The sequence below is a fragment of the Lissotriton helveticus genome, chromosome 2_1 (genome assembly GCF_964261635.1).
Source record: "Lissotriton helveticus chromosome 2_1, aLisHel1.1, whole genome shotgun sequence".
Lineage (NCBI taxonomy): Eukaryota > Metazoa > Chordata > Amphibia > Caudata > Salamandridae > Lissotriton > Lissotriton helveticus.
Genome location: NC_136059.1, coordinates 1,315,579,901 through 1,315,607,826, shown reverse-complemented (window position 1 = coordinate 1,315,607,826; position 27,926 = coordinate 1,315,579,901). Strand labels below are relative to the sequence as shown.

The window sequence follows — 27,926 nt, the reverse complement described above, 5'->3', positions numbered from 1 at the left end:
TGGGGGCACTGGTGAGGCCAAAAGGGAGCACAGCAAACTGAAAATGCTTGTGGCCCACCGTGAACCACAGGTAACGCCTGTGGGCAGGCATGACGGGATTATGGAAGTATGCGTACTTCAAGTCCAAGGTCACCATCCAGTCTCCAGGGTCTAGGCAGACAGGAAATGAGCAAGAGTGAGCATCTTGAATTTCTCCTCCTTGAGGAAGAAATTTAGAGAGCTTTGAGGATAGGACAAAGGCCTCCATCCTTGTTGAGCACCAGAAAGTAGGGAGAATAGCTACCACAACCTACTTCGGGCATCACACTCAATTAATGGCTCCTTTGGGCAAAAGAGCCATGACTTCCTGGCGGAGAAGAGATAAGTGGTTTTCCGTCAGGCTGTCGTAAGTAGGTGGCACTTAGGGAGGGATAGTCTCTAAGGGAAGGGAGTAGCCCCTTCGGACAATCTGCAAAACCCACCTATCTGACGTTATGAACTGCCAGTGGGGCAGGTGATGGCGAATCCTGCCACTCACAGGGTGCCCATGATGACAAACGTATAGACTAGTATGGTTTGGAGGCTGCAGCTTCTGGGGGGTTGGTGGACTGACCTGAATGTTGGCCACCCGACCCACAGGACCGGTAGGAACCCCAGCCACACAGAGGCTTCAAAGCTTTGCACTGCAGTGTCTGGGTGGATAAGGACACGGCTATATGAAGGAGGAAAAGGCGGATTGAAGGTGATGAGGATACGTTGGGAGTGTCGTCTGTGACCTTTTAAGACATTTCCAGAAGACAAACCCTTTGTTCCCGAAGGGTTTTCTTGGACTGATACGACTTACACATGCCATAGTCGGTTTACTCATGCGAAAGGCACACGTTGCACACTGAGTATTGGTCGGTCTGCAGGTATTTTGCGGTGCAACGTACACATTCCATTAGAAACGCATTGACGATGGAGCCAGTGAAATGCAGGAAGGTAGGCCTGAGACGGACGGGGCCCCAAAAGGCGGTCGGTCAAAGCCCGAGCTGAGAAAATTCAAGAGCAGTGCTTAAGTGGGAAAGCATGATGGAAAAGAATACCATTGAGGACTGTAAAGAAACCAAAGAATCGAGTTGAAATACGGAGCCGAGGCACGCACTTCCGAACAATCTAACAATGGAGTCAATGCCCATGCGCATTATCACCAAGAGGAGGAGTCACTCGACCTAGTGACTCGTAAGACTTTTAAGAAGAAAAACAACTTGCATTACTCTGAACCCAACACTAGATGGCAGGAGTTTGCAGAACATGTGTATCTACAGCCGCACCTGCCATTTAAAAAAAGTAACTGACCTCTACACTGTGGTTCTCCAGTATTTATATCTTTTATAGATTCACATCATGGTGGGAGTCCCACAGTAACAGTAAAATAGCAGTATAAAAGATAAAAGTCTTAAACCAAAGAGAGGGGCTCAATATCCAAGGGGAAATAGAGCACCAATATACTGTCAAGTAAAGCAAGATTTTTTCCCTTTGGGAGGTCAAATGATCTAGAATTCAAACAATCACCTCACTCAGTCAAAGTCACTCACTCAATTGTAAACTATCCACTTAAACCTAAACAATACACATTGATCATCGCCTTTTAATAGCAGTGTGGGAGATCGAGAACTATTGAAAACGACCCCGAGAAGGATAAATTAATGGCAAATCTAATTCACCAAGATGCATTCGCATAGGTGATACATTGATTGTGGAGAAAAACATAGACACTGTCCTGAAGAAGGAGGCTATAATCATCCAAGGCTTCCGAAACACGTCGACGCATTACAGAAGGGTTACATTCGGAGTTGTCAGCAAGTAGTTGGGTATAAGGAAGGGAAATCCTTCCCAGTGTTGTCAACAAAGGGTCCGAATTAGCAATACTAAAGACAAAGTTTATTGTCTTCTCCCATATTTCTCCCATTCCACACCAGGTGGTTTTATTGTGTATTGTTTAGGTTTTTAAATGAAATTGTACATGGATTCATGTGTTTTGTTATTGAAAATAAAATGTATATTTTTATATTAATAATGTTTTTTAAAGAAAAATCCACTTATTGCTTGGGAAAAACTTAACAAAGGTTAAGTGTTTCCCAAGCAATAAGTGGATAGTTTACAATTGAGTGAGTGACTTTGACTGAGTGAGGTGATTGTTTGAATTCTAGATCATTTGACCTCCCAACGGGAAAAAATCTTGCTTTACTTAAAAGCTAAAAGGACAATCTTTCTTGAAAATCAATAGCATTTAGTAACCAGTTAGCCTCATTAAAGAACATCCAAACTCCAGCCAACCAATCACAGAGCAGACCCTTGAGTATCCATCCCCTGCAGGACCACCATACCTTATATTCAGAGCATGAGTGTAGTTAGTAAAATAAAAGAGGTATGGAAAAGGTGCACCTGTAAGGAGAGTACAGAGTGCCGGATGTGAATCTAGAAAAGATCTCAATACTGGAGAACCACAGTGTACTGGTAAGTGACTTGTTTTTTTCTCCAGTATTGTATCTTTTATAGATTCACATGCTTGAATCAGACTACTAAGCAGTACGTAATAGTTAATGGAGGTGGGAAAAACAGGTGAACCATCCCACCATGCGACATAGTATTATAACCATAATTGTAAACAAGTAACATGATTTCTGCATACATAAAATATAAATAACATTTGCCAAAACCCAATAGAAGAACAAACACAGAATAGTGAAATAGGCAAGAAGTAATAATAATAATGATAATTAAACCACTCAATAAACCTCAATCAGACATCGAAGGCCGTTTGACCAACTGCAATATCCGTCATCAGCAAGGTATCCAGGCAGTAGTGTCTTGTGAAGGCATGGACGTTCGTCCATGTTGCTGCCCTGCAGATGTCTGGCAAACAGGGCCGAGGACATTGCCATCTTGCTAGTGGAATGGGCAGTCACTTGATTGTAAGCGGGCATCCGGTTCTTTCATGGCCCAACGTGCAATTGAAGCTCTAGTCAAAGCCTGACCCTTTCTAGGGGCAGAAAAGGCGATGAGGAGTTGGGTAGATTTACGAAAAGGACTTGTCCTTTGAAGGTAAAACTTCAAACATTGTTTGATGTCCAAGGAATGGAGAGCTCTCTCCGCTGGTGTTGACGGAGCAGGAAAAAACGAAGGCAGGACTACGGGTTCATTCAGGTGTAACATGGTAGGTACCTTGGGGATGAACGAAGGATTAGTGCACCACCGTGTCCTGCTGGAATTGAAGGTAAGGTTCCGTTGCTGTGAAAGCTTGAATTTCACTAATATGTCTCGCAGACGTGATGGCTAAGAGAAAAGCCACCTTCCATGAGAGGTATTTCAAATCACACTTGTGAATTGATTCAAATGGTGATTTCATGAGATGAGACAACACAATGTTTAATTGCCAGAGCACTGGAGGAGGTCAAACATAAGGATTGGCTCTAAAAAGACCTTTCATAAATTCATTCACAAGCCTGCAGGACCATAGGGACGACTGATTTGAATGTCTACTATACCTCGAAATTGCAGCCAAATGAACTTTATTCAAAGAATGAGAAAAGCCAGCCTTGGCCAGAGATAAGAGATAAGGCAAAACATCCTCAGGAGGAGAAGAGAGTGGATGGCAGGAGTGTTTTGCACACCAGGAGCAGAATCTTTTCCATTTGGAGGAGTAACACTTGACCGTGGAGGGAGCACGGGCCTTGTTGAGTATGGAACGGCACTCCTCAGATATAGTTAAGTCACCAAACACCGTGTGGTGAGGAGCCAGGCCGACAAGTGAAGAGAGTGAATATGTGGATGAACCACTTGGCCTTGGTACACGTAAAGTAGACGTTCCAAAGACGTTGGAGAAGCCTCTGATAGGCGAAAGAGCTCTGAGAACCAGTATTGCCTTGCCCAAGCCGGGGCAATGGGAATAATGTGGCAAGGCTCCTGTTTCATCTTCTGTGGAACCTTTGGTATTAGTTGGAACGGGTAAGCAAGAGCCCCTTCCCAGGAAAAATGGAAGGCGTTCCCCAGAGAGCCTGGCTGAGGAAATCTGCTGGCGTAGAATTTGCATTTTTGTTCAGTAATGTAGCCAACAGATCCAGGGTTGGCGATCCCCATCACTGAAAATGTTTACCCAGCTGAACGGCATCCATCTCCCATTCGTGACACTGCTTGGTATTCCTGCTGAGCGAATCGGCCAATTCATTTAGCACCCCTGGAACGTACTGGACTTGTAGGGAAATATTGTGGTGAATCAGCCAATTCCAAATTTGCTGCGCCAGACTTGAGAGAGCCGTAGATCTTGTTCCTCCTTGTTTCTGCAAATAGAACATGGTGTGTGTTGTCCGTGCAGATGAGAATCGACAAACCCTTTTTCCTTGGTAGGAAGGAACAGAGCCCTAGAAATACTGCCTTCAGTTCCAACAGGTTGATGTGGCATAAAGACTCCTGGTCTGACCACCTCCCTTAAACCCTAAGTTCCTGGAGGTGAACTCCCCATCCCTCCATGGAATGGTCCGTTGTCATTATCATCAAAGGCTTCAGTGGAAGGAAAAATAGGGCTTGTGAGATATTGATTCTTAATGTCCATCAAGACATTTCCCCGATCATCTGAAGCGTGATTGACACAATGTCGTCGAAGAAGCCTCGAGCTTGGATTAGTTGGGCGTCGAGCTGCTCCTGAAGAGGTCTCATCCGCAATCGACAGTGAGGAATCAAAGGGATGCAAGAGGACATCATCCCCAACATTGATGTGTAATTCCTCATGGAAACTAACCTTCTAGAGGAAAGGGACTGAACCATCCTTAAAAGACGAGAAATGTTTTCCTCTGTGGGAAAAGCCATTAAGCGGTTGGAATCTAACCTCGCTCCCAGAAACACCAGAGATTTGGAAGGAAGGAGTGATGTTTTCTCTGTTGAGATTGAGACCCAGAGAGTGAAAAAGACGAAGACAGGTGTTCATGGACTCCTTTGCACCTTGAAATGTTGGGGCCTTGACCAACCAGTCGTCCAGGTAAGGGAACACCTGGTGGCCGGAGATAGGTTGCTACTGGCGCCAAACATTTGGTGAAAACCCTGGGCGCAGACTATAGCCCGAAAGATAGCCCCTGGAACTGGTAGTGATACCCCTGCCATCTGGAATCTGAGGAAACAACATGCTTTGGATGAATGGGAATATGGAAGTACGCATCCAGAAGATCCATTTAGGGCATGTAATCTCCTTCATCCAAGAGAAGGAAAATCTCCTGGAGCGACATCATCCTGGATGGCTGACTTTTGATGAACTTGTTCAACAACCTGAGGTCCATAACATGCCTTCATTTTCCAGTGTTTTTCTTAATAAAAAAAAAAGTGTGAGTAGAAGCCCAGGTTGCGCTGACTGCATGGCACTACCTCGATTGCCTGTTTTTCGAGAAGGATCTTTATATCCCTTTTGAAAAGCGCCAGATGGCGGTGAGCAGTCTTTCTTGGTGGTAACCATGGTTGAAAATGCCTAACAACCATCTTTCGGAGGAAATGGAGTTCCATTGAATGAAGAATTTGGAGCAGTTTCGAGCCAAATGTATTGGGACTGGGGTGACGGGTGCCTGATAAATCTCATTGCCTTCTACCTGCATCATGGGACTTCCCTCCGGATGCAGTGCGTCTTCGTACTGGAGCCCTTGTGTAAGTCGGTGCAGGCGTCTGCCGAAAGCACTGAGCAGAACATTGAGGTCAGAAACCTTGTTGGTAGTAGGGCTGATAACGCAGCTGGGGCCGAGATGTAAATTGGCCCCTTCCCTTATTCAAAAAGAGGAGGACCTCTTTTGTTGCACATAGGCTAAAGATTTTGCAGTATCAGTGTCAGATTTGATAGCCTGAAGTGCCTCCTCTACATGTTTACCAAACAGGTTATCCCCGTTGAATGGCATGTCAAGCACCTGAGCTTGGACTTCTGGGCGAAATGTTGTCGCTTGCAGCCAACCTTGTCTGCGCAACACTGCAGCGCCTGCCATCTGCTTAAAGGCAGTAGATGAAATGTCCATCGCCAAATCGATGGCTTCTGATGAAGCTCTCTCTCCCTCTGAAAGTATATCTTTCGCTTACTTCTTCTGGTCTTCAGGCAGAAATTCCAGAAAAGGAGCCGATCACATCTGCCTATCGTACCTCTCAAGGATGGCCATGGCATTGGAGGCTCTGATGGCTGTAGCCGCCAGCGCGGAAAATCACTTCCCGATATTGCCCAACCTACGCCCTTCTTTGTCTGGTTGGTACATGGTGAAGCAAGGCTCGTAGATCGTCTTTGAGCAGCCTGCATTATAACAGAATCAGGCTTCGGATGGACAATGAGACATGCAGGAGAGTCCTCCGGTGCCCGGTACTTTTTGTCTAATTTTGGAATGACTGCTGGCACAGAAGCTGGATTTTTCATTAACCTAATGCCTTCTTAGCAAGTCGACAATAGGGATTGCCCTAACAGAACGCTGCGTGGGAGCCTTGAAATCGTACAAGAAGCATTCAGCTTCCTTGACCAGCATGGGGAGGTCAAAGCGTTTCGACACCTTCTCGAGAAGGTCATGGAAACCTCCAATATCTGCTGGAGGAGAATCAGCCACTGGAAGAGTGGGAGAAGGCGGTGTTGTGTGCGCCACATAATCCACCCATTCATCATGGACATCAGAATCATCTTGTATCTCTGAAACAGGTGGAGTTTCTTGATCTAGAATAACGACAGGCTCCTCTTGTCAAAAAACTGGCTTCTGAGCAACATTAGTCTCAGGGAAATGTTTATAGTAGTCACAGCATCATCCGTCTGTGACCAGTGAAAATAGAACGTTAATAGAGGGTTCCTGAGGACAGTCCTCCTCTTCCTGCTCATAATAGGGGCAATTTTCTTGAAAGGTGTCCAAGAGCTGCAATGCAGCATCTGTCCTAAAAGGAATATTCACCTTCCAAGTACGCAGGAGGGTCATTTGGTTGGTCTTCTTCCTCTGATTCTTGGCACTTTACCCTCAGTTGACAGGGGCTGTAAGCAGGACCATAAGGACTTCATCCTCCGATTCCTGAAAAATCAGGAGGCGAGAAGGAGGCAGATGAGAAATTTTGGAAAAGTCCTGTAACAATGAAGGAATTGTTTTGGAGACTGGCATGTCCATTTTTTCAGGGTCATCGACGGGATCGTCACCAGAGGCTGCGCCGACGGTGCAGAAGTATCTGTTCAGGGAGCATAGACGTTCGTCGATGACGCAGCACCCAACTGAACCGTCAACGGCGAAGCGCTCAACCACGTCAAACTCCTTCCATAAGCCATTAACATCACCACTTCAGTCTTCGACGCAACAGCCACCGTCGCCGTCGATGTCGCTGAAGAAAACATCGATGAGTCCTCATTCCAACGGTCGTAGGCGGAGAAAGTCTCGTCGACGAGCCCGTCGATGGGTGGATTTTCTGTGAGAGAGTATGTGCGCAGAAGGAGGAGAAGAACCAGTTCTTTTTTTTGGCATGAGATGAGTGCGGTTGCTCCTTTTTCGCCTTCTTTTCCACAGAAGACTCCTTGCTCTAGATCTTGACTTTTTTGGATCTTTGGACAGAAGAAGGATCCTCTTCCTTCCTTTTCTTAGAGGAGGTATGAGGCCACTCCTCACTCTCTGAGTCAGAATCCCTCACAACTTTTATCTTTTGGAGCCAAACGAGAAGTCTTCCCTCAGATCTTTAAGGGTTTTTGAGGAAAATGTCTGGCAGTGCTTGCAGTCTTTAGGTTTGTGATAGTATAAGCACTCTTTATGAGGATCTTCAGAGAAGAGCCTGGACTTTCCACAAATCTTGCAGGGCCTAAACAGCCCCTTATTCAGACTCTGACATTCTGCGGCAAATACATTAATAATAGGGTAAACTCACTTTCTAGCAGCACCTCAGTTGAAGAGAAGGTTGAGGAAAAGGAACTGCTAGCTCAAAGTTGAAATGTTCAAGGTAGAAACACTGACTGAGCAGAGCTCAGGGAGACTCCCTAACACACGACGTGCGGTAGGAAATCTGAGGTATGGTAGCCCTGCAGAGGATGGATACTCAGGGGTCTGTGATGTGATTGGCTGGAGTTTGGATTTTCTTTAATGAGGCTAACTGGTTACTAAATGCTATTGATTTTCAAGGTAGATTGTCCTTTTAGCTTTTATACTGCTATTTTACTGTTACTGTGTGACTCTCACCATGATGACGGGGAAGATTCAAACATGTGAATCTATAAAAGATACAATACTGGAGAACATGGTATTATCCTCTCCAGACACGAAACCGCTGACAGATAGTAAACCGACCCATCATCAGTCCTCCACTCGCAGATGATTACACTGACAACCTACTTCATGCAGTTCCTACTTGAAGGGGACGTCCTATCATCTGCAAGTATATTCACCTTCTAAACAGAAAGGTCAGATTGAATGAGTTTCTGTGCAGAAGAAGGCCTGCATGACTTTCTTGAACAGGAACTGAGAATGCGTTAAATCACTTTGTTTAAAAAAATATTGTCCTGATGTCGTCATTCATTATTTGTACTATTTCAGCTGAATCCAAAACAGAGAAGCCGACAATGCCAGTCTGATGGTCCACCGCTCCAAAGGATTTATGTGGAGTAAGGTAACATTAGATGGAACAGTTCTGTTAGGTGCACATCCCAACCCTGGAAGTTTGCATCCATCATAGAAATAAACTGAAGCGGTGATAGATAAGAGGGTTAGTTCTGTAAAAGGATACCCAGACTTGTGGCAAAAAGGTAACTCAAGAATCCATGAGGTACAGAAGTCTCCACATGGAAAGGATTTTGAGATACTTGCTGAGCCCAAAGGAAGACAATGCATCCATAATACCATTCACTCACAACACAGACGTAAATGATCTTACTAGATGGGTATTTATGAGCAGTGGCATAAAGTGGATTTGGACAGCAGGAAAAGACGGGAATTTTGCAGTTTTAAATGAAGTTTGGAAAAGGTGAGCGGTTGGATAGAATATCCACCGGAAAGAGCATTACCAAAGGTAAGTAACTTGTACCTCCGATGGATACTTCTAACTACAGATTCCTCACCTTGTGAATGGATACAAAAGCAGTACCTTCCTAGGTGATTGGTTGTGGAATGTTTCAGAAGAGGAAATCCAGCAGGAATGTGTGGGCAAAGTGCTCCTCCCACTGGACCTGGCTAGCCAAGAAGTAGTGCTTTGTGAATGTGTGAACTGATGCCGACGTCCCAGCCTGTCAAGTATCCAAGACTGGCATTCCATACACCAGAAAAGTAGTTGCTGCTTTAGCTCGGGTAGAATGTGCATGTAAGCCTTCCAAAGGCTCTTTCTTGGCCAGTCAATAACAGGTTGTAATGCAGAGGACACTTCAGCTAGAGATGGTTAATTTCTGCAGTTTTTTTCCTTTCTTCGCCCCAGAGAAACCCACAAAGAGCTGATCGTCCACCTGATGGTCCTTGGCACGATCAATGTAAAAACTCAGAGCTCTCTTGGCATTCAAGCGGTGAAATCTCTTTTCATCCTTGGATGGGTGAGGAGCAAAAAAAGCTGCCAGAAGGATAGAGTGCCCAATGTGGAAAGGTGCAGCGAGTTTTGGAAGGAACATTGATTTGATCTGGGACAAAAGTGGTGTATGGTTGCAAAAACAGAGAATGCTTGCATCTCCCTCACACGACGAGCAGTAAGGAACACTGTTTTCAATGTGAGCAATCTCAGAGGACAACTATGCACTGGCATGAATGGGGAGTACATCAGGAATGTGAGAACCATATTGAGGTCCCATAGGGGCATCACAAAGTGTTTTGGTGGGAACATATGGGTCAGCTCTTTCAAAAAACTTATCACAACAGGTGATTTAAACAGAGACGATTGATCAGGCGACTGTAGAAAAGCTGATAAGGCTGAGAAATAATCTTTACCTTTTGCCACAGCAAGGCCTTGCTGGGCTAGTGATAAACAAAGAAGTAGTACATCAGACAAAAGGGCCTGTAAGGTTCTGATATGCCAGGAAGAACAACAAGCAACCAACTACTCTAAAATTCCCCTACAGAAGGTTTTAGTGGAGGAATGCCTGGCTGTCCAAATGACATCCACTACTTCTGGAGGGAGATCAAAGGCTGTGTAAGTTGTGCAGGACATTGCCATGCTGTTACAACAGGAAGACATCTCAAAGGGGTAGGCTAGGCTTCTCCAACCAGTAGCTCGTGAGGTACTAGTAGGTCTCCAGCTACTTCCGAGTAGCTCTCCTGTATACACACAAGACTACTAAGTTTGAAGCTTTTGCTTGGTTTAATTCATATATCTATATCAAAATAGAAAAGTGTGTTTTTGAGACAAAAATGTGTGTATTTTAAGAATTCAATTTCCAAAATATACTTAAACCAACCAGTAGCTCGTGAGGTACTAGTAGGTCTCCAGCTACTTCCGAGTAGCTCTCCTGTATACACACAGACTACTAAGTTTGAAGCTTTTGCTTAGTTTAATTCATATATCTATATCAAAATAGAAAAGTGTGTTTTTGAGACAAAAATGTGTGTATTTTAAGAATGCAGTTTCCAAAATATACTTAAATCTAGTATTTGACTGATGAATTATACAGCATTGGAGACTACTAATAATATTACCTTGGTGCCAGTGGAATTCAGGCTGTGGCTGTTATGTATTATCCATGTAGAGACACTTCAATTGACAAAGGGAAAGAACACTAATTTATTCTGGTCTGGTGTAGTCACTATTAACAACACTAATAATAATAGTATCTCAGGATGATTTGCATTGAACATAAGGTTGGAGACCCCTGGGGTAGCCGGATCGGAGGACAAATGCTTATAGTCATAAATTCCAGATACCACAATCTCTTGGCGCAGTCTGAATCCACTAGGATGACTTGGATCGGTCATTTCTGATCTTCCCCAGAACTCTGGACAGGAGAGAAAGGGGTGGGAAAGCATACAGGAGTCCTGAGCTACAATCCAGGCGAAGTTCGGAACTTAAACATTCAAAAGTTGGGACAATGCGTGTTCTCTGAGGTGCCAAAGAGACTGAGGCAGGATTCCCCCCTCTGGTCGAAGACGCACTGTGCAACCTCTGAGTGCAACTGCCATTCGTGATCCACTAGGCAAAGCGGCAGAGTTCATTCGCCCAGACATCCTAAGATTCTGCAACGTGCTGTACAACCTGGGAGATGCCCTCGCAATCCAGGCAGCTCCGGAGGCATACAGCCTCCTGGCATAGGGCTCACCACCCACTCTGCCCAGCTAGTTGCAGTACTACATGGAAGGCCTTCAATCCCAAGTGAATTGCCTGCAGCTCCAACAGGTTAGTGTGGAGGCATGTTTTCACTGGAGACCAGAATTCTCTGATCGCCCTCTCTCTCAGATAGCCTCCCCAACCCAGTGTCACGATTACAGCATGCTTGGCCCAGAGTAATTAGAACTCAGAACACTAGTAAGAGTAGTATGGCACATGTGGGAGAAACAAACATGTATTACAGAACACATTCTGTTAAACTATTTATTTTTCTTTTATTTCCAATGTTTATCGACACCCAGCAATGATGCAATGATGCATCCGGCATGACCATTAGCTCTGGGTGGGGTAGGGCAAGGTGTCTGCCACGATCCAATTGCGGTCCAGCAGTCCCATCTTCAGATCTGTCACAGTCTCTTTTGAAACGTGGATGGAATTTAAAAGATTCCCTTGATGCTGAGCACACTGAGACTTTAGATCCCATTACAGAGCCTCCATGTGCCACCTGATGTGGTCCACTAGCAGGATGCAAAAGGCCTAGAAGCCTCAGAGCCGCCCTCACTGAGACCCAGGTTAAGGGTTGAAACATCTGGACTATAGCCCGAATACCCTGGACTCATTGAGGCAGAGGGAAAGCTCTGAACAGCACGGTGTCCAGTATGTCTCCAATGAAAGGGATTCTCTGTGAAGGAGTCCGGTGAGACTTCAGCACATTGATGGAAAATCCTAAGGATATCTACTGGTCGGCTATTGACTGGAGGTGGTTTTGGACTGTTTGGGACAAGCCTGCCTTCAACAATGAGTCATAGAGGAATGGATTATTTATCTTCTTTTCTCTTCTTTTTTTCTTTTCTCTTTCTGCTTAGTTAAAAAAAATAGAGCAATGGAAAGACTGGTATTTCCAACCTTCTAAGATGGGCAGGGACCATCACCTCTCGAGAACTCCAAAGGAGCACTGGTAATGCCAAAGAGGCACACTGGAAAATGAAAGTGCTTGTGGGCTACCTGAAACCACAGGTGCCATCATCCAGTCTCCTGGATGTAGGGGAGACAAAACTTTGTAAAGGGTGAGCATTTTGATGTTCTTCTGGAGGAAAAATTTAAAGGGTGGACATCTAGAATGAGACAAAGGCCTACATCCCTTGGCCCTGGAAAGTGACAAAAATACCAGCCAGTCCGGATCTCTGATGTCAGTACCCTCTCTATGGTTCCCTTCTCCAAAAGAGTCTGAACTTCAATCTGGAGAATGAACAAGTGGTCCTCCAGAAGCCATTTGGGTGTAGGTGGCATGCTTACAGGGATGGAAATGAAGGATCGGGCGTAACAGTGTCAGCTGATTACTAGCAACGGTACTAGCACTCAGGCTACGTAGGGTGATCCCAGAACTGGTCCACTTGGATCAGACGGGGTTCCTGCCGGGAAGGGCCACTAGATTTAATCTGAGAAGGACGCATAACTGGCTACAGGAAGTGGGCAACAGGCAGGATTCACACTGGTTCCTCTCGCTGGACGCAGAAAAAGCGGTTGATGCAGTGCATTGGCCATTCTTAGAAGGTGTTTTGGTCCGCTTAGGTTTTGGCCCGCAGTTCAGGCAGTGGATACGCCTCTTATATACTAACCCTAGGGCAAAGGTCAAAGTTAACGGGGTTTTGTCACAAGAATTCCCGGTACAGCGCGGAACACAGCAGGGGTGCCCTTTTTCCCCGCTGCTTTTCATGCTGACAATAGAGGTGTTGGCAGCGATGGTGAGACAACACCCGGAGATAAGAGGTTTTAAAGTAGGCCCCAGGGACATGGCAGAGGAAAAAATATCATTATACGCAGATGATGTCCTCTTATAGGTTACGCAACCGGAGATAACGATACCGGTGCTCTTCTCAGAGCTAATGCGTTATGGAGCGCATTCAGGGTATAAAATTAACTGGCATAAATCGGTCCTATATGACCCTAGTGGTAGGGAGCAGTGGACAAATCTCCCAGACAGGCTGCAGACGACTGTAGAAGGGTTCGTCTATCTTGGGGTTTTTGTGACGAAGGATAGAAAAAGCTCGTGCTATAGAAATGTTAGGCGGATAATACGCAACTTTGTGGAGGACGTGACTAGATGGAGGTTACTGCGTCTGACGCTCCTGGGTCGCGCGGCCATGTTCAAAATGGTGACGCTACCTAAACTTCTATATGCGTTCCAGAACGAATATTACCCCCTTCCAAGAAGAGTATTCTTAGACATAAATTCAGAACTCCGGACGCATCTGTGGTTAGGTAAACAGCCTAGAGTAGCACTGTCGACCCTGCAGAGGCACCAATATAGCGGAGGGATCTCTCTCCCGGATGTTGAGGCCTACTACTGGGCGGAACATTTGATAACGATTAACGACTGGGCTCACGCCTCCGCTACTCACCCTACATATGCCCTGGAACGGAGTGCTATGGGTAACCGTCCATATACTTATTATTTGTATGGGGGTAAGGGGAGGAGCCGATTATTGCTGGCCACTAGACTGACGCTGGTACTGTGGCACGGAGCGACCAGGACTATAGGGTGGGAAAAAAAGCTTACAAGACAGACACCACTGTGGCATTGTGTTTGGCTGACGGAGCTAAATAAATTGAAGGGTTTTCAGAAATGGGACGATATAGGTATATCTACGATAGGGGATGTGACTGTTAGAGGGGTTCTGAAATCTTTCTCGGTTTTGAGGGTAGAATTTGGATTGCTTCCCACGCAATATTTTAAGTATGCTCAGCTGTGGCACGCATGGCGAGCGGAAGAGATATCGGAAGACACCGTACCTGAATATGCTTCCCTGGAGGGTAGGTTGCTTCAGGAGCACATACCAGAAAGGGCGGTCTCACTCACATATCGGACTATAATGAACAACATGCCGGACGGCCTAGACACTCTTAGAACTAAATAGGAGCGAGAGGTAGGTGAGATGGACTTGGTGGACTGGGACACTGTGCTCATGCATCCGAGAGAGGTAGCCATTAAGTCCCGGTTGTGACTTATCCAATTTAATGTACTGCATCGAACCTATTTTGACAGGGTGCGGCTACACAAAATGGGGAAGATAGGAGATACGAACTGCCTCCGGTGTGGCCAAGAAGGAGGGGATTTTTTACACGTAATCTGGTCCTGTCCAACGATTCAAATGTATTGGGGGGAGATCCTGAAAGAACTGATGGCGGTATTAGAAGCCCCTCTGCCAAGAGATCCCAAGTTAGTCCTGTTAGGTATGACTAATGATGTAGATTTGGCGCGTCCATTATTGATTTTCCTGGCTCTGGCCCTGGTAGTGGCTAAAAGGGATGTTGCGAAATACTGGGGGGCGAGCTCGGCACCGCAGATTGAGGAATGGAGGAGGGGTATGGACCTCTACATGGCTGCAGAAAGGGTCACCTACAAGGCAAGAGGCTGCCCAAAGAAGTTTGGAAGAGTTTGGAGTAAATGGCGAAAGTATCATGGCCTTGATGGGGGATTGTAGGGAGGTACGGATGGATGAGGCAATTTCGGGGAGGGGAAGGCTCGGGGTGAACCTGGACAATGTGCTATGGGTGATATTGGCGGCGAAGTCATTGAGCGGGACTACAAAACAGACTGATGTATATTTGGGCATATGGCGGGGGGTGGTGGGGTGTGGGTAGGAAACTGTGGTTTGATGATGACGTGACTATGGTTGTATTAATGTTACTGGACCAAATGCAAATAAAAAAGGTTGGTGGTGGTGGGGTGTTTGGGAGATTGGATACTGTGTTGCCCCTTGAAGCCTGGATGCTGGTGGCCAGCTCCCGACCTCTGCTTCGAAAAGTCTGTGAAGTCTGTTGTTGCTGAGGCAGGGTTTGTTGTGGCCTCTACTAAAATCCCCCTCCAAAGCTTCAAAAGACATAAAATTTTGTGAGAAACTGCCATGTAGGTACTAGGCTGAGAGAACGCGCTGTTGACAGAGCCTACACCACAGGAATGCGGTGAAGTACCTAAAATCTGCTGCATAGCCTCTTGGGTTGGATTTAGACTAAAGCTGGAATTGTTTCCAAAATTAAAGACCGAGACTGCAACTTTGATGTACCCTGACTTCCAAGTGACTGCTCTTACTTAAAGTGGCAGGACAAAGGGGAACTGTGTTTGAATTTCTTATGCTTCTTTTTTTTGTACTTGCCTGGTGACTCTGAATGTGATGACAACCTCTCTCATGAATGAACCTGCAAGCAAGAACAGCCCAAGTCCGCGACTACGCCTCAGCCTTCCTATGATGCTTGGCAATGTAAAGTTGGCCCTACAGTCCAGGATTGTCTTGGCATTCACCCAAGCACAATTTGACGCATGACTTAGATGAGCCGAGACACCAAAATTGACCTTGTGAGGGTCCGTCACTGACATCTGTTTGTGGCAGTCCTCTCGGGGTTTAATCATTGGAGCGAGATCATGAACCACGCTGGAAGGTATGGAAACAAAGGAACTGATGTCAAACCGCATAGGTGGCGGTTATATTGTGGCCCCAACGTCACTTCCGGGAGGGAGGAACAATGTGGAACTGCACAACACCACCTACTGACGAGGAAGGTAAATGCTGAAGAAAAAAACATCTCCGAATCTAGTCTGCTGCCTGGGGGTACTCACAAGCTCAGGAATCTGCAGTTAGAAGAATCCATTTGAAATGGTAATACCCTTCCTGTGTGGCAGGTTCAATTGGCAATTTTTTTTAATAGAAAAGCCATTTTAGTGCATTACACAAATTTAAAATCAATATATGCAGGACTCAAGGGCAACATCCTTAACATTATCCTTTAAATGGTGAGGGCGGCATCTTAAAAATAAAGGAGGAAGACAGACTACTCTGACAAACTAATAGACATGTCTAATGGTGATCAAATTTGACGGGGATTCCTTTCAAGTGAAAAGGGGAAATAGTGTGAATAGGCTACAAGTTGGGGATCTAGGACAGACCAACTGTGATGGGATGGAAAGCCTTCAGCCTAAGTGCAACATGTAGATATTTGGAGTTTTACTGCTTGTTAATACTGTAAAAGTAGAAATACATTTTTTCTTATGATTTTCAAGTTTGACAGTACAGTATTTTTTTTTAAAGTGACCATTAGGAAGAGGAGGAGCAACACCTCTTTCCAGATCCCGTCTACAATGTACACATACTTACCATTAACAGCAGGGGCTATACTCTTTGGTTGCTGAAAGGAAGCTGTGATGCTGTTTGCGGTAGAGTTTGGTCCGAGAACCTACGCAAGCAGAAAAAAAGGTTCAGTTATGCATTGTTAGCAAACCATTTCAAACATTGAATCATACGGTCTCAGTAATGTAACAACATAATTGGTGGGCGGCACTGTGTCACACTCAAGAACCACTTTTATTTAGCACCCAAATCCAAGTGCACAGCTTAAGAAACTTTGTTTAAGCAAGACATTGTTTTTTTATGTAGAACAAAATTTAGGGTCACATGCATTTTTAACATTAACACTCAAACACTTCTTTCCTATTTACAAATTCAGTCAACCAATCCATAGATCTCCTTACTTGAACACATCCAAGTTTCTCACTGTTCCAGCTCATTATAATGAAATAATCTACCAGACATTGGTCTGCACCCCACTAGCAGGGTTTAGAGAGCACTTTCCAGGTGACTCCAGTGTATCTTTCTTGGCTGTGTTCTTTGGTCACTGAAGCACCTCTATGTTTGTGTTGGTCTTGTGTTTTACAATTTTTTGTGCAACATTTTATGATTTATTGATTCCATACTTTAGTCCTGACAGTTTTTGAATTGAGAGCTTCCTAATTTGCCATATGTCTGCTTCTGGGATCTACAGTAGGATAGTCGTCTTGTCGAGATGATAGAGATTTGACTTTTTTCAGTCCGTTTTTATTGCTTGTCATGCTTTATCAACATGTTTAACAAATAAACCTGACCTTTAAAAGGCACGTTGTAGAATGTGGCCTATATTCCTGGTCTAAAGGAAGTACTGCGACATGCAATTTGAAACCACCACATTAGCTACTAACGGAAATGTGTGTTGGCTGAACACATTGATGCGTCAATGATGGCTGTGAGGGTTTGCTTGCCTTCTCTTTGGATAGCTCAGCCTGCTCGCTATGGTCTTCTAGGATCTTTTTTTTGTGGTGTAATGTAATATTTTCAAGATAGCATCAATCTTTCTCACTAATCAGGTAGTGCACTGCAGGGAACAGCCAGATATCTTGATTGTGCTCGGCCACAACTGCCAGCAACAAGTCTGTCTTTACCTGGATCTTTAAAAAACTCATAGAAGGATTTTCATGTGCCTTCATTTTTTTCTCCAAATTGACAATATCATCAGAGGCTGTACATCTGTTTATCATGCTCAGGAGCCCCTTTTGCAATATGTGATACAACATGGGGATAGTTGTTATTGATTTGCATCATTTATTATCTCAATCAAATAGAATTGTGATTCCGAATACTTACCATCGGAAGATAGATCTTTCAGGTTGAATGCAAATTGAAAATGTTATCAGTTGGTGCACCATTAGGAGAGAGTTCAGTAGATTATTATTTTATTTTACTATTTTATTAACTGAATAGTAGTTAGAGGGCAGGCATCCACTTTTGAAGGAGCCTCATCTGGCAATTCAGGATGAACTCTTCCCGTGGGGCGCAGGGTCAGTACTGATTTGCATACGGCAGATCTTTGTCTAGAGTAGCAGAATGGGTGAAAAAAGATGGGCTGGAATGCTACCCAGAGCTAATTCAGTGGTTTAGACTCATCTTCTTTTGAGTATTTGGCATAGAGATCTCAGTATACCAGGCAGAGATCTCTGTGAATAGCAGACTGTATTCTGTCACAATACAGGAGTAAATCACTTAATTGGCTTGGTGGAATATAGTACAGCCAGCCACGTTCCCATGGGGAGCAGGGTCAAGACTGGTATGCATATGGCTGCTTCTAAACTGGAATGGCATGGTGTGCAACAAAACGATGGATTTAACTCAGATCTGTGACTGGGGGTGAATGTATGATTGGCTCAGAATTCAGTCCATCATCCGTTCTTTTTGCATTTGTCGTCCCAAGTGGGAAGGGTATCCCCAGACGTGGATTTCATGCTCAACACACCACCAGATTCAAGCTAGCCTGGTTGATAAAGGGTGAAACATCAAAACCAGTCTCAGGATGCTTGTTTCTGGCCCAGGGAGGACCTGGCCTTGCAGTTCGGGCTGGGCTGTTCCCATGGGTAGCATGGTCAAGACTGGTTTGCATATGGCTGGGTCTTAACTGGAATGGAATGGTGTGCCAAAAAACTATATTTGTATTCCAGATCTGTGACTGGGGTGAAGTGTTTGATTGGCTCAGCATTCCGTTCATCGTCTGTTCTTTTTGCATATTCTAAATGTGAGGCAAAGTTTTTATACTAGTAAAATGCTTTCTATAGTGTCTGCAGGTGCTTTACGTGGTTAAGATTCAAGGAGCTGTGATCCAGATGCTAGCGAAGTTGAAGACCCAGCTCCTGGCTCCAAAAACTGTTGTAGAATCCCTGTATGTTTTGCTAAAGTGAGTCAAGGAAGCCTAATGAACTTGGACCATGGTATGTGGAGGGGCATAAAAGAACAAGCTACTTACCTTTGGTGAAGCTCTTTCTGGTGGATATTCTGTTTAACCACAAACTCCTCGCCTTTCGAATATTCCCCAGGTGCCAGATTGGATCTGGAAGTTTTCAAACTAGTTCTCCTGTGCACCAGAAGGGGATGCCGCTCGGTTCTGCGTTGGCCTTGTTCTGTCCCAGCAGTGACGGAGTGGAGCCGCATGCAAGTGCCACCCTGCATAACTAAATCGTTTCCCCGCTTCACTTTTTCTGCACCCTCCGACATGGAGCATGAACAACTGGAGGTACCAGTGTGGAAATCACTAATATGGAAACATTTTGGATGGTACAAAGGAGGCCACTTCACAAAATGCATGGTGAGGAATCTGCAGTTAGATAAGAGTACCAAGAAGAGTATTACCTAAGGTCAGTTACTTGTTCTTCAGATATATACTTCTAACCCACGATTCCTAATCTTTAGAATAGATGCCAAAGCAGTACCTCCCGAAGGTGGAGGGTCAGTGGAGTGGGCACAGACAGACCACTCTAGAGTCCGGCAGGACAAAACAGGAGAAGTGCCCTTCCTGTTGGACCTGGCTGTTAAGGCAAAAAAGCATTGGCAAAGTGTGCACTCATATTCAGGTCGCAGTCTGACAGATGCCCAGAAAAGCCACTTCACTTGCCAACACTGTGGTAAAGCCCGAGCCTTGTGGGAATGAGACCTCAGGCCTTAAAGATGCTGCTTTTGTTTAGTGTATAGCAGAACTTAATGCAGAGGACTATCTACTTCTGCAAACTCATTTTCTACACCGCTTTACCTTTCGTTGTGTGTCAGAAGCCCACAAAATGCTGATGGGCTTTAGTGCGAACAACGTAGGAGCTTATGGGTCATTTGGAGGTCCAGCAGACAAAGTTTCTCCTCCTCTTTAAAGGGGAGAGACATAGCAAAAACGATGGGTGAGTGATGCATTGCCAACGAGAAAAGGCCCTCAATATCAGTTTGTCTGGAAAAAAGGTTGGGGAGGGTGGCTGCACTGAGATAGCATGTAGCTCACACATGAAATGAATTTAAGTAATTGCGAAGAGGAAGACAGTTTTGAGAGTCAGCAGATGCAACAAGTAGCTGTGCATTGGCTCAAACGTGGTACACACGAGAACCAAATTAGGATACTACTGTGGCATCACAAAAGGTATGGCAGGGAACCTATGTGTCAAAACTTTAATAAACTAGATCAGGTTGTATAAACAAAGATGGTTAGTCCAGGAAAGGCAAAATGGCCAGAAAAACCCACAAATAACCTATAACAGTGTCCACTGTATGGCCTGACAGCGAGGATAACATCCACAACCTCAGGGGGTAGATCAACTGCAGTGAACTGTTATTGGACGATCTACACACATGGACATACAGGTTGTGCAGGTTCGGGTGCAAAACCCTGCCCTGCAGCTGGGACATAAGATCCTCCCGAAGCCGCAGCTGATCGGAGAACAGATGCTCATGTCCAGAATCTCCTGGGCCAATCTGCAGCCACTAGAAGGACTTGTTGAAGTCATTCCTGATGATCTTCAGAACTCGGAAAAGCAGACAGGAGCATAAAGGAATTCAGGAGTTCTGTGCTCCACTCTAGCCTAAATGCGTCCCCTAGACAGAACATTTGTGAGAACTCGAACGCACAGACGTTCTGACATCGCATATTTTCTTTAGTGGAGAAAAAATCCAATCAGGGCTTTCCCCACTGCTAGAAGATGCTCTGCGTTACCTCAAAATAAAACCACCTTTCATGACCTGCCAGGCGTGACTGGCTGAACCCGTCTGCCCTGATGTTTAAAGATCCTGTAAGTTGATTCACTATCAGGAAGATACCCTGACTCTCCAGCCAACTTCAGCAGGGTAGTGCCTCACAGCACAGGACCTCACTACGTCTTGTTTGTTGCAGTACCGCATGGCAGTGGTATTGTTCATGTGAATGGCCAACAACTTCAACAGATTTATGTTGAACTGGGTATCCACAGACCACGGTCCTCTGATCTCCACTACTCTCAGATCCTCTCCCCAGACCAGAAGGGATGCATCTGTCATCACCGTGAACTCTGGGTGTGGAAGAGAGAGGGAGTTGCAGATGGTCAGGTTGCAGTTGAGCAACCACCAATGCAGATCTCTGCAGTCTCCTGATAAGCCTGGATGACGTCTGACAGGATTCCTTAGTGCTAGGCCAGCTCAGACTTCAGGCCCCACTGCACAGCCTGCATATGCCACCTGGCGAAGTGGAGAACTAGGATGCATAAGGTCAGCAGGTCATAAAACCTCTGAGCTGCTCTCAGTAGTCTGAAACATTGGGATCATATCCTGAATGTCCTGGACTGGTTGTGATGAAGGAAAGGTCCTGAACTGCGCTGTGTCCAGAACAGCTCCTATAAATGGAAGGCTGTATGAAGGAGTCAGACGTGACTTCAGCACATTGTCCGAGAACCCCAAGGATGTAAGTGGTTCACAGTCATCAGCAAGTAGTATACAAGGGACTGTGGCAAGCCTGCTGGTTCAACAGCCAGTTGTCGAGGTAGGGAAAAACTGGTGTCCCAAACCTTCAAAATGACTGGCAGTGGCCACCATCGCTTTTGTGAACATCGCAGGGATGCTGGTAAGGTCAAATAGAAGAACAACAAACAAACTGGTCCTGGCTGATTTTGAACAAGAGTTGAAGTCTGTGGGACTGCAGGATGGGCACAAGAAAGTACATGTCCTGTGGGTCCAGGTCAACCATCTAGAAGCCTGGTTCCAGGGCAGACAGATTTTGGGCTAGTGTGATCATTTTAGTTCCTCCGAAGGAAGACATTCAGAGGGTGAAGATCTAAAATAGAACATAGGCCTCTTTCCTTCTGTGGCGCGTCTCTACTTACAAGGCTGGTACAGACTCAATGGCTCATTTCATAGTAGAGCCAGCAGTGCTTGCAGCAAGAAGGATGGGTGCTCCTCTGAAAGCCACTGTGATGTGGAAGTAAGCTGTGGTGGGTTGAAAACAAATAAGAGGGCATAGCACTGTGGGACGATCTAGAGAACCCATTTGCTGGATGTAACAGACTGTCACGCTTGGAGAAAGGTCTCATCCTACCTCCCACAGGATAGCTGTGCAACACTAAGGTCAAACTAAAGCAGATTAGGGTTTTCTTACCTGTGTGATGTCTGCTTGATCCCAGTCCATGGCTACAAAAGAACTGGGGTGGCTATTGCACTGGTGCATGGCTTGTCGTGCCCTATACGCCAATCCTCTGGAGTAGCAATGGAAGGTCAGAACTGATGACCAACTTGTCAAGCAGTGGTAGAAAGGCCCAAGGAACACACAGTGGCTCTGCTCTCCAGAAAGCGTTCGAAGGCAGAATCAGTCTTTGTGCCAAATAGATGAGACCCATCTAAAGGCATATCCATAAGGGATGCCTGTACTTCTTCAGAACAGAAAGGCCAGTTTACTGTATGCAAGCATTGCGCCTGAGCACCACAGCTGTGCCTGCCACTCAACCAAAGAAATCAATACTATCAAGGCCAGCCCTAATTACCTACTTGGCTGCATCCTGGCCGCCCTGAATGAATTGAGCCAAATAGGCTGAAGCACATCCCAGGACTCCCGACAAGGTTCGCTGCTCATGTCCGAGAGCGGTGTAGATAATGGCCTAATAGGCAGACCTCATTGACAGACCTCAAAGCCTAGAGGGAGGAAAACAACATTTACTCTCTGAATGCCTCAATTCTTTTTGACTCCCTGTCAAACAAGTTACCTACCTTCTGTAATGTTCGTTCTGGTAGAGACTCTATCTAGCCTAATCCTCACCTTTTGAATACTAATCAGGCACCAGAAAGGAACTGGAAACTTTTTAGTGGTATCTCTGCACACCGGCAGGTGAAGCCATGTGGCTCTGCACTGATGCTGTTCGACTCCGGAAATTATGTGTGGGGCCTATATAGGCACTACTCCTGTGCGCTGACAAACGTTGCTTTCGAGACTATATGTGCCCCATGGTTCTCTTCTGCACTGCCTTGCTTTATTTCTCTGCAGAAAACCACACAAAGAGCTGATCATCCATCCAGAGGTCTATGGTACGATCTATGTATAAGGCCAGCACTCTATTGGGGTCCAAGCGATGGAGTATCTTCTCCTCCTTAGAGGGGTGAGGCAGACCATAAAACATCAACAGTGTGATGGTTTGACCAATGTGGAATGTGTGAGAAGCTGGCTTGGTATATGGTGCTCACTTATGTAAGTGTAGCACCCTGCACCAATCCAGATGACCCTAATAGTGATTTTAGCCGTCTTGGACAACCTTAGAAAACGTTCTAAGTGGTAGCTGTGAACAGCTGTCTTCGGGCTTAGTTCAGAAGGAGTGTAAAGAAGATTGTTTTACAAGTTCGTAATTTTATGGAATAGATTAAGTGAAAAAGAATCACAGTGTAGTTATAAAAATAGGTATTTTAATATAGACACTCACTGACATAATGTATTATCTCCTACCCTGAGATACCCCCTTTTTCCTTCCCTAGGGCCACATATCCCTAGCGCAGTCCCCACAGGAACTAGCCGCGAAGACTGCCAATTGGCTCCTAAGGGTAGGTCTAATTATTGATACTGGAACCATCCCACTGGGTGCCTGCTGCGTCGCCCGCCCCCCCTCCCCCCATGTGGCTGAGTGGCTTTTGATTTATTTGTGTGTTGGTATTATTTTAGTTCTAGTGGCTTCATTGTTTAGTTAAACAACTGACCACCCTGGCTACAATTAGCACTCACACATGCCCTGAACTTTCCGGGGCCATGTCCTGTTACACGTAATATTGGTCTCTCTCCACTCACCCCGTTGCACTCCATTAGCCCTCATAGACACCTAGTTTAATTTGGATAACTGGGTACGTGTTTGACTTTTGGGGTGTTTTCACAGTGTTGCCTGCAAACGGTATATTCACTCTCGGCATATTAGCAACTGTGATGTCTACTGTTCCCTTAGGTCTGACGGTGATGCAGTGATCCTCGCCTTCCTTAGACCTAGACCTATCAGGTTGTATCTATAATAGCCTGTAGCTCACCTTCTGGGGCACATTAGGTTCATATGAGCACATTTTTTCGGTCCTGACGAATTGCCCCGCTGGGCATGAAACATGTTGACCAGATGGAGGGTCGATATGAGGCCACACCAATAGCTACGTTGGTCCTCAGTACCCCTCCCTATACCTTTTAATAAAGTGGCTAACCACCTGAATAAAGACTTCCCTGTGGATTATCCAACTTTTTTTAACAATTTTTCACCGTTTTGCTCACTACCTCACTTTTTAAGCCTCACAAGTTTCTACTTATCACGGCAAGGAACAAAAGACCTCCGCAAAAGTGTGACACTTGTTGTTACCCGTCGGGCATTGCAGCGCCGGCCCGACGCAGGAGCAGGAAGCCGATGATATAAACAACATCCCCAGTAGGCTGAATGAGACATGTCATCCAGCTCATCAGTTGTGTGAGGCTTCCTTAGTTCCGTCAAGGAACTTGCTGACTACCCGGCACCCCCACACCCTCTAGCTGACTCTCAGCTAGCTGTGAGAGAGACCTTATTACTTGTTTAACCCCAGGGGAACAGTGTACACCCTTTTTTGCTTGTGCCCTGGACAAGTACACTGGACCCCTCTAAATATTGTCCATCTCCGTCCTCCCTTGTTGTCTACATACCAACAAAATACACACAATATTTAGGAAGGAATATGCTACTTACCAGTATGCATCTGTTCTTGGCATAGAGGGCTGCAGAGTGGTACATTTATGAATAGATTGCCATCTGGTGTTGGGCTCGGATGATTGCACTTGTTTTTCTCTTGGAGAAGTCTTTCGTCGTCACGAGACGGATGACTCCTCCTTTGGGTGCTAATGCGCATGGGCATCGGCTCCATCCTTCGATTGTTTTGCCATAGTAGGGTTAGATGGAGTAGTATAATAGAATACAGAAAGAGATGCCCATGTAAGTGTATCTAAATAAGATAGTGTTGGAACAGACACAGGTTTCCGGGGAGGCAGGGAGGGCATGTACCACTCTGCAGCCCTCTATGCCAAGAACAGATGCATACTGGTAAGTAGCATATTCCGTTCGAGGCATATGGGCTGCAGATGGTACATTTATGAATAGATTATACAGCAGTTACCTCCCTAGCGGTGGTCACCAGTGTCTGTTGCAACAGTTTGAAATAAAGTTTTTAATACAGCTTGGCCTACCCTGGCTTGTTGTGTTGCCTGCACATCAACACAGTAGTGTTTTGTGAAGGTATGTGGTGTAGACCAAGTTGCTGCTTTGCATATGTCATCTAGGGGAATGTTTCCTAAGAATGCCATAGATGCCCCTAGTTTACGTGTAGAATGAGCTCTAGGAGGAACAGTTAATGTTCTCTTTGCTTTTATGTAACATATTTGTATACATTTTACAATCCACCTGGCAATACCTGCTTTAGAGATAGGATTGCCCTTATGTATTGGGGAAAACGCTACAAATAGTTGTTTGGTTTTCCTGAATGTTTGTGTTCTTTCTATGTAATACAATATTGCCCTTTTGACATCTAATGTATGTAGGGCCCTCTCTGCTACAGTCTGTGGTTTTGGGAAAAAGACTGGTAGTTCCACTGGTTGATTGATGTGGAATGCTGAAATTACTTTAGGCAAGAATTTTGGGTTTGTTCTAAGAACCACTTTATTCTGGTGTAACTGTAGGAATGGTTCTTGTATTGTCAATGCCTGTAATTCACTCACTCTCCTGAGGGAGGTAATGGCTATAAGGAATGCCACCTTCCATGTAAGGAATTGTATTTCACACCTATGCATAGGTTCGAAAGGTGGTCCCATTAGTCTGGTGAGTACTATGTTGAGATTCCAGACCGGGGAAGGTGGTAATCTTGGTGGAATGACTCTTTTGAGGCCTTCCATGAAGGCTTTAATTGCTGGCACTCTAAATAGGGATAGATGGTGCCTATTTTGCAGGTATGCTGCTATAGCTGCAAGATGTATTCTAATGGAGGTGTAAGCAAGGTTACATTGCTGTAAGTGTAGTAAGTAGCAAATAATATTCTTTGTTGATGCATCCAGAGGGTTGATGTTGTTACTGTTACAGTATACAGCAAACCTTTTCCACTTTGCTGCATAGCATGCTCTGGTGGTGGGACGTCTCGCTTGCTTAATGATCTCCATACAGTTTGGAGGTAAATCTAAGTATCCAAATTCTAGGACCTCAGGAGCCAGATTGCTAAGTTCAGTTGTTTTGGATCTGGGTGCATTATTTCTCCATGGTTCTGTGTAAGGTGCATGTGTAAAATTCTTAATTTTTGATGTGGCACCTGTGAGAGTTGCAGGAGCGTGGTGAACCACGGCTGTCGTGCCCACGTGGGTGCTACTAGTATCATGGTCATTGAATGTTGTTGCAGTTTTCGAACCACTAATGGAATGGAATTAGTGGGAGAGGGGGAAAAGCGCATGCAAATTTGTTGGACCAATTTATCCTGCTTTGGCATTTTGCGTTCTGATGAGTGGCAAAGAGATCTATCTCTGGTTGTCCCCATCTTTGGAAGAATGGCTGCAGTATTTGTTCGTGCAGTTCCCATTCGTGTATTTGTTCTGACTGTCTGCTTAAGATGCCTGCTATCTGATTTTGAACTCCTGGTAGGTGTTCGGCTAACAGATAGATGTTTTGAGGAATGGCCCATCTCCAAATTTCCTGCGCTAGTCTGGATTGTTGGAGAGAGTGTCCCCCCCCTTGTTTTTGAATATAATACATTGCTGTCATGCTGTCTATTCTGATCAGGACTGCTTTGTTGAGAATCTGCATTTGAAAGGCTTTTAATGCTAGAAACACTGTTAGTAGTTCTAGATGATTGATGTGCAGTCTTTTCTCCTGTACACTCCATCTTCCCTGTACTGTATATTTCTCCATATGCGCTCCCCATCCGGTGAGCGATGCATCGGCTGTTAGTATCACTTGTGGAATTGGTTCTAGGAACGACCGCCCCTTAGGAATGTTTGTTGTGTTCCACCACTTCAGAGAGCGGTGTGTGCGGTCGTCTACCAACACCAGATCTGTAATCTGACCTTGAGCCTGATTCCACTGTGTTGCTAAACATTCTTGCAGCGGACGCATTTGTAGTTTGGCATATGGTATTAGCAGTAGGCAAGATGACATCATCCCTAATTGTTGCATGAACACTCGTGCTGTTAGTGAGTGTTGTGGTTGAAATCTTTGAATCAATGAGATCATTGTTTGAATTCTGACTGGATTGGGGTATACTTTGGCTTTGTTTGTGTGTATAGTAGCCCCTAGATATTGTTGAACCTTGTTTGGTTGCAGGTGGGATTTTGTGTAGTTCACCGTAAACCCTAGCTGGTGCAGCAACTGAATTGTCTTTTGTGTGTTTTGAAGACATTCTTCTTGTGACTTGGCCTTTATTAGCCAGTCGTCCAAGTAAGGGAAGACATGTATTTGTTGTCTTCTTAGGTGAGCTGCAACCACTGCTAGGCATTTTGTGAACACCCTTGGTGCTGTTGTGACCCCAAACGGAAGGACTTTGAATTGATAATGTTGTCCTTTTACAACAAACCTGAGGTATTTCCTGTGGGCTTTGTGAATTGGGATATGAAAGTAAGCGTCTTTTAGATCCAGTGTAGAAAGAAAGTCCCCTTTCTTCAGTAAAGGAAGTACTTGTTGGAGCGTGACCATGTGGAAATGTTCCGAATTTATGTATGCATTGAGAGGTCTGAGGTCTAGTATTGGCCTTAGAGACCCGTCTTTTTTGGGAATTAGGAAGTATAGAGAGTATACCCCTGTTCCCTGTTGATGTTGTGGAACCTTCTCTATGGCATGCTTTTGCAGTAGTGATAGTACTTCCTGTTTTAACAGTGTTAGATGATCTTGACTCATTGGACGCTGTTTGGGGGGGGCGATGTTTGGTGGGGTAGCTGTGAGTTCTAGGCAATAACCATGTTGGATAATTTGTCTCACCCACCTATCTGATGTGATGTTTTCCCAGACAGGTAGGAACTGTGATAGGCGTCCCCCGACCGGTGTTATATGGTCTGGGGGAGCTGTATGAAGTCACTGTTTTGGGGTAGGAGAGTTGCGGTTGTTGATATTTCCGCGA

The 27,926-nt window shown here is 45.2% G+C and overlaps 1 protein-coding gene across 1 annotated transcript in view; it reads right to left on the bottom strand.

Moving 5' to 3' along the window:
* The window catches only part of ELP1 (elongator acetyltransferase complex subunit 1), an 861,256-nt gene that overhangs the window by 61,053 nt on the left and 772,277 nt on the right, over positions 1-27,926 (bottom strand). The window contains exon 36 of the mRNA XM_078676240.1: positions 16,377-16,455. Within this exon, the coding sequence (XP_078532366.1) occupies positions 16,377-16,455 (79 nt within the window). The remainder of the gene's footprint in view (positions 1-16,376; positions 16,456-27,926) is intronic.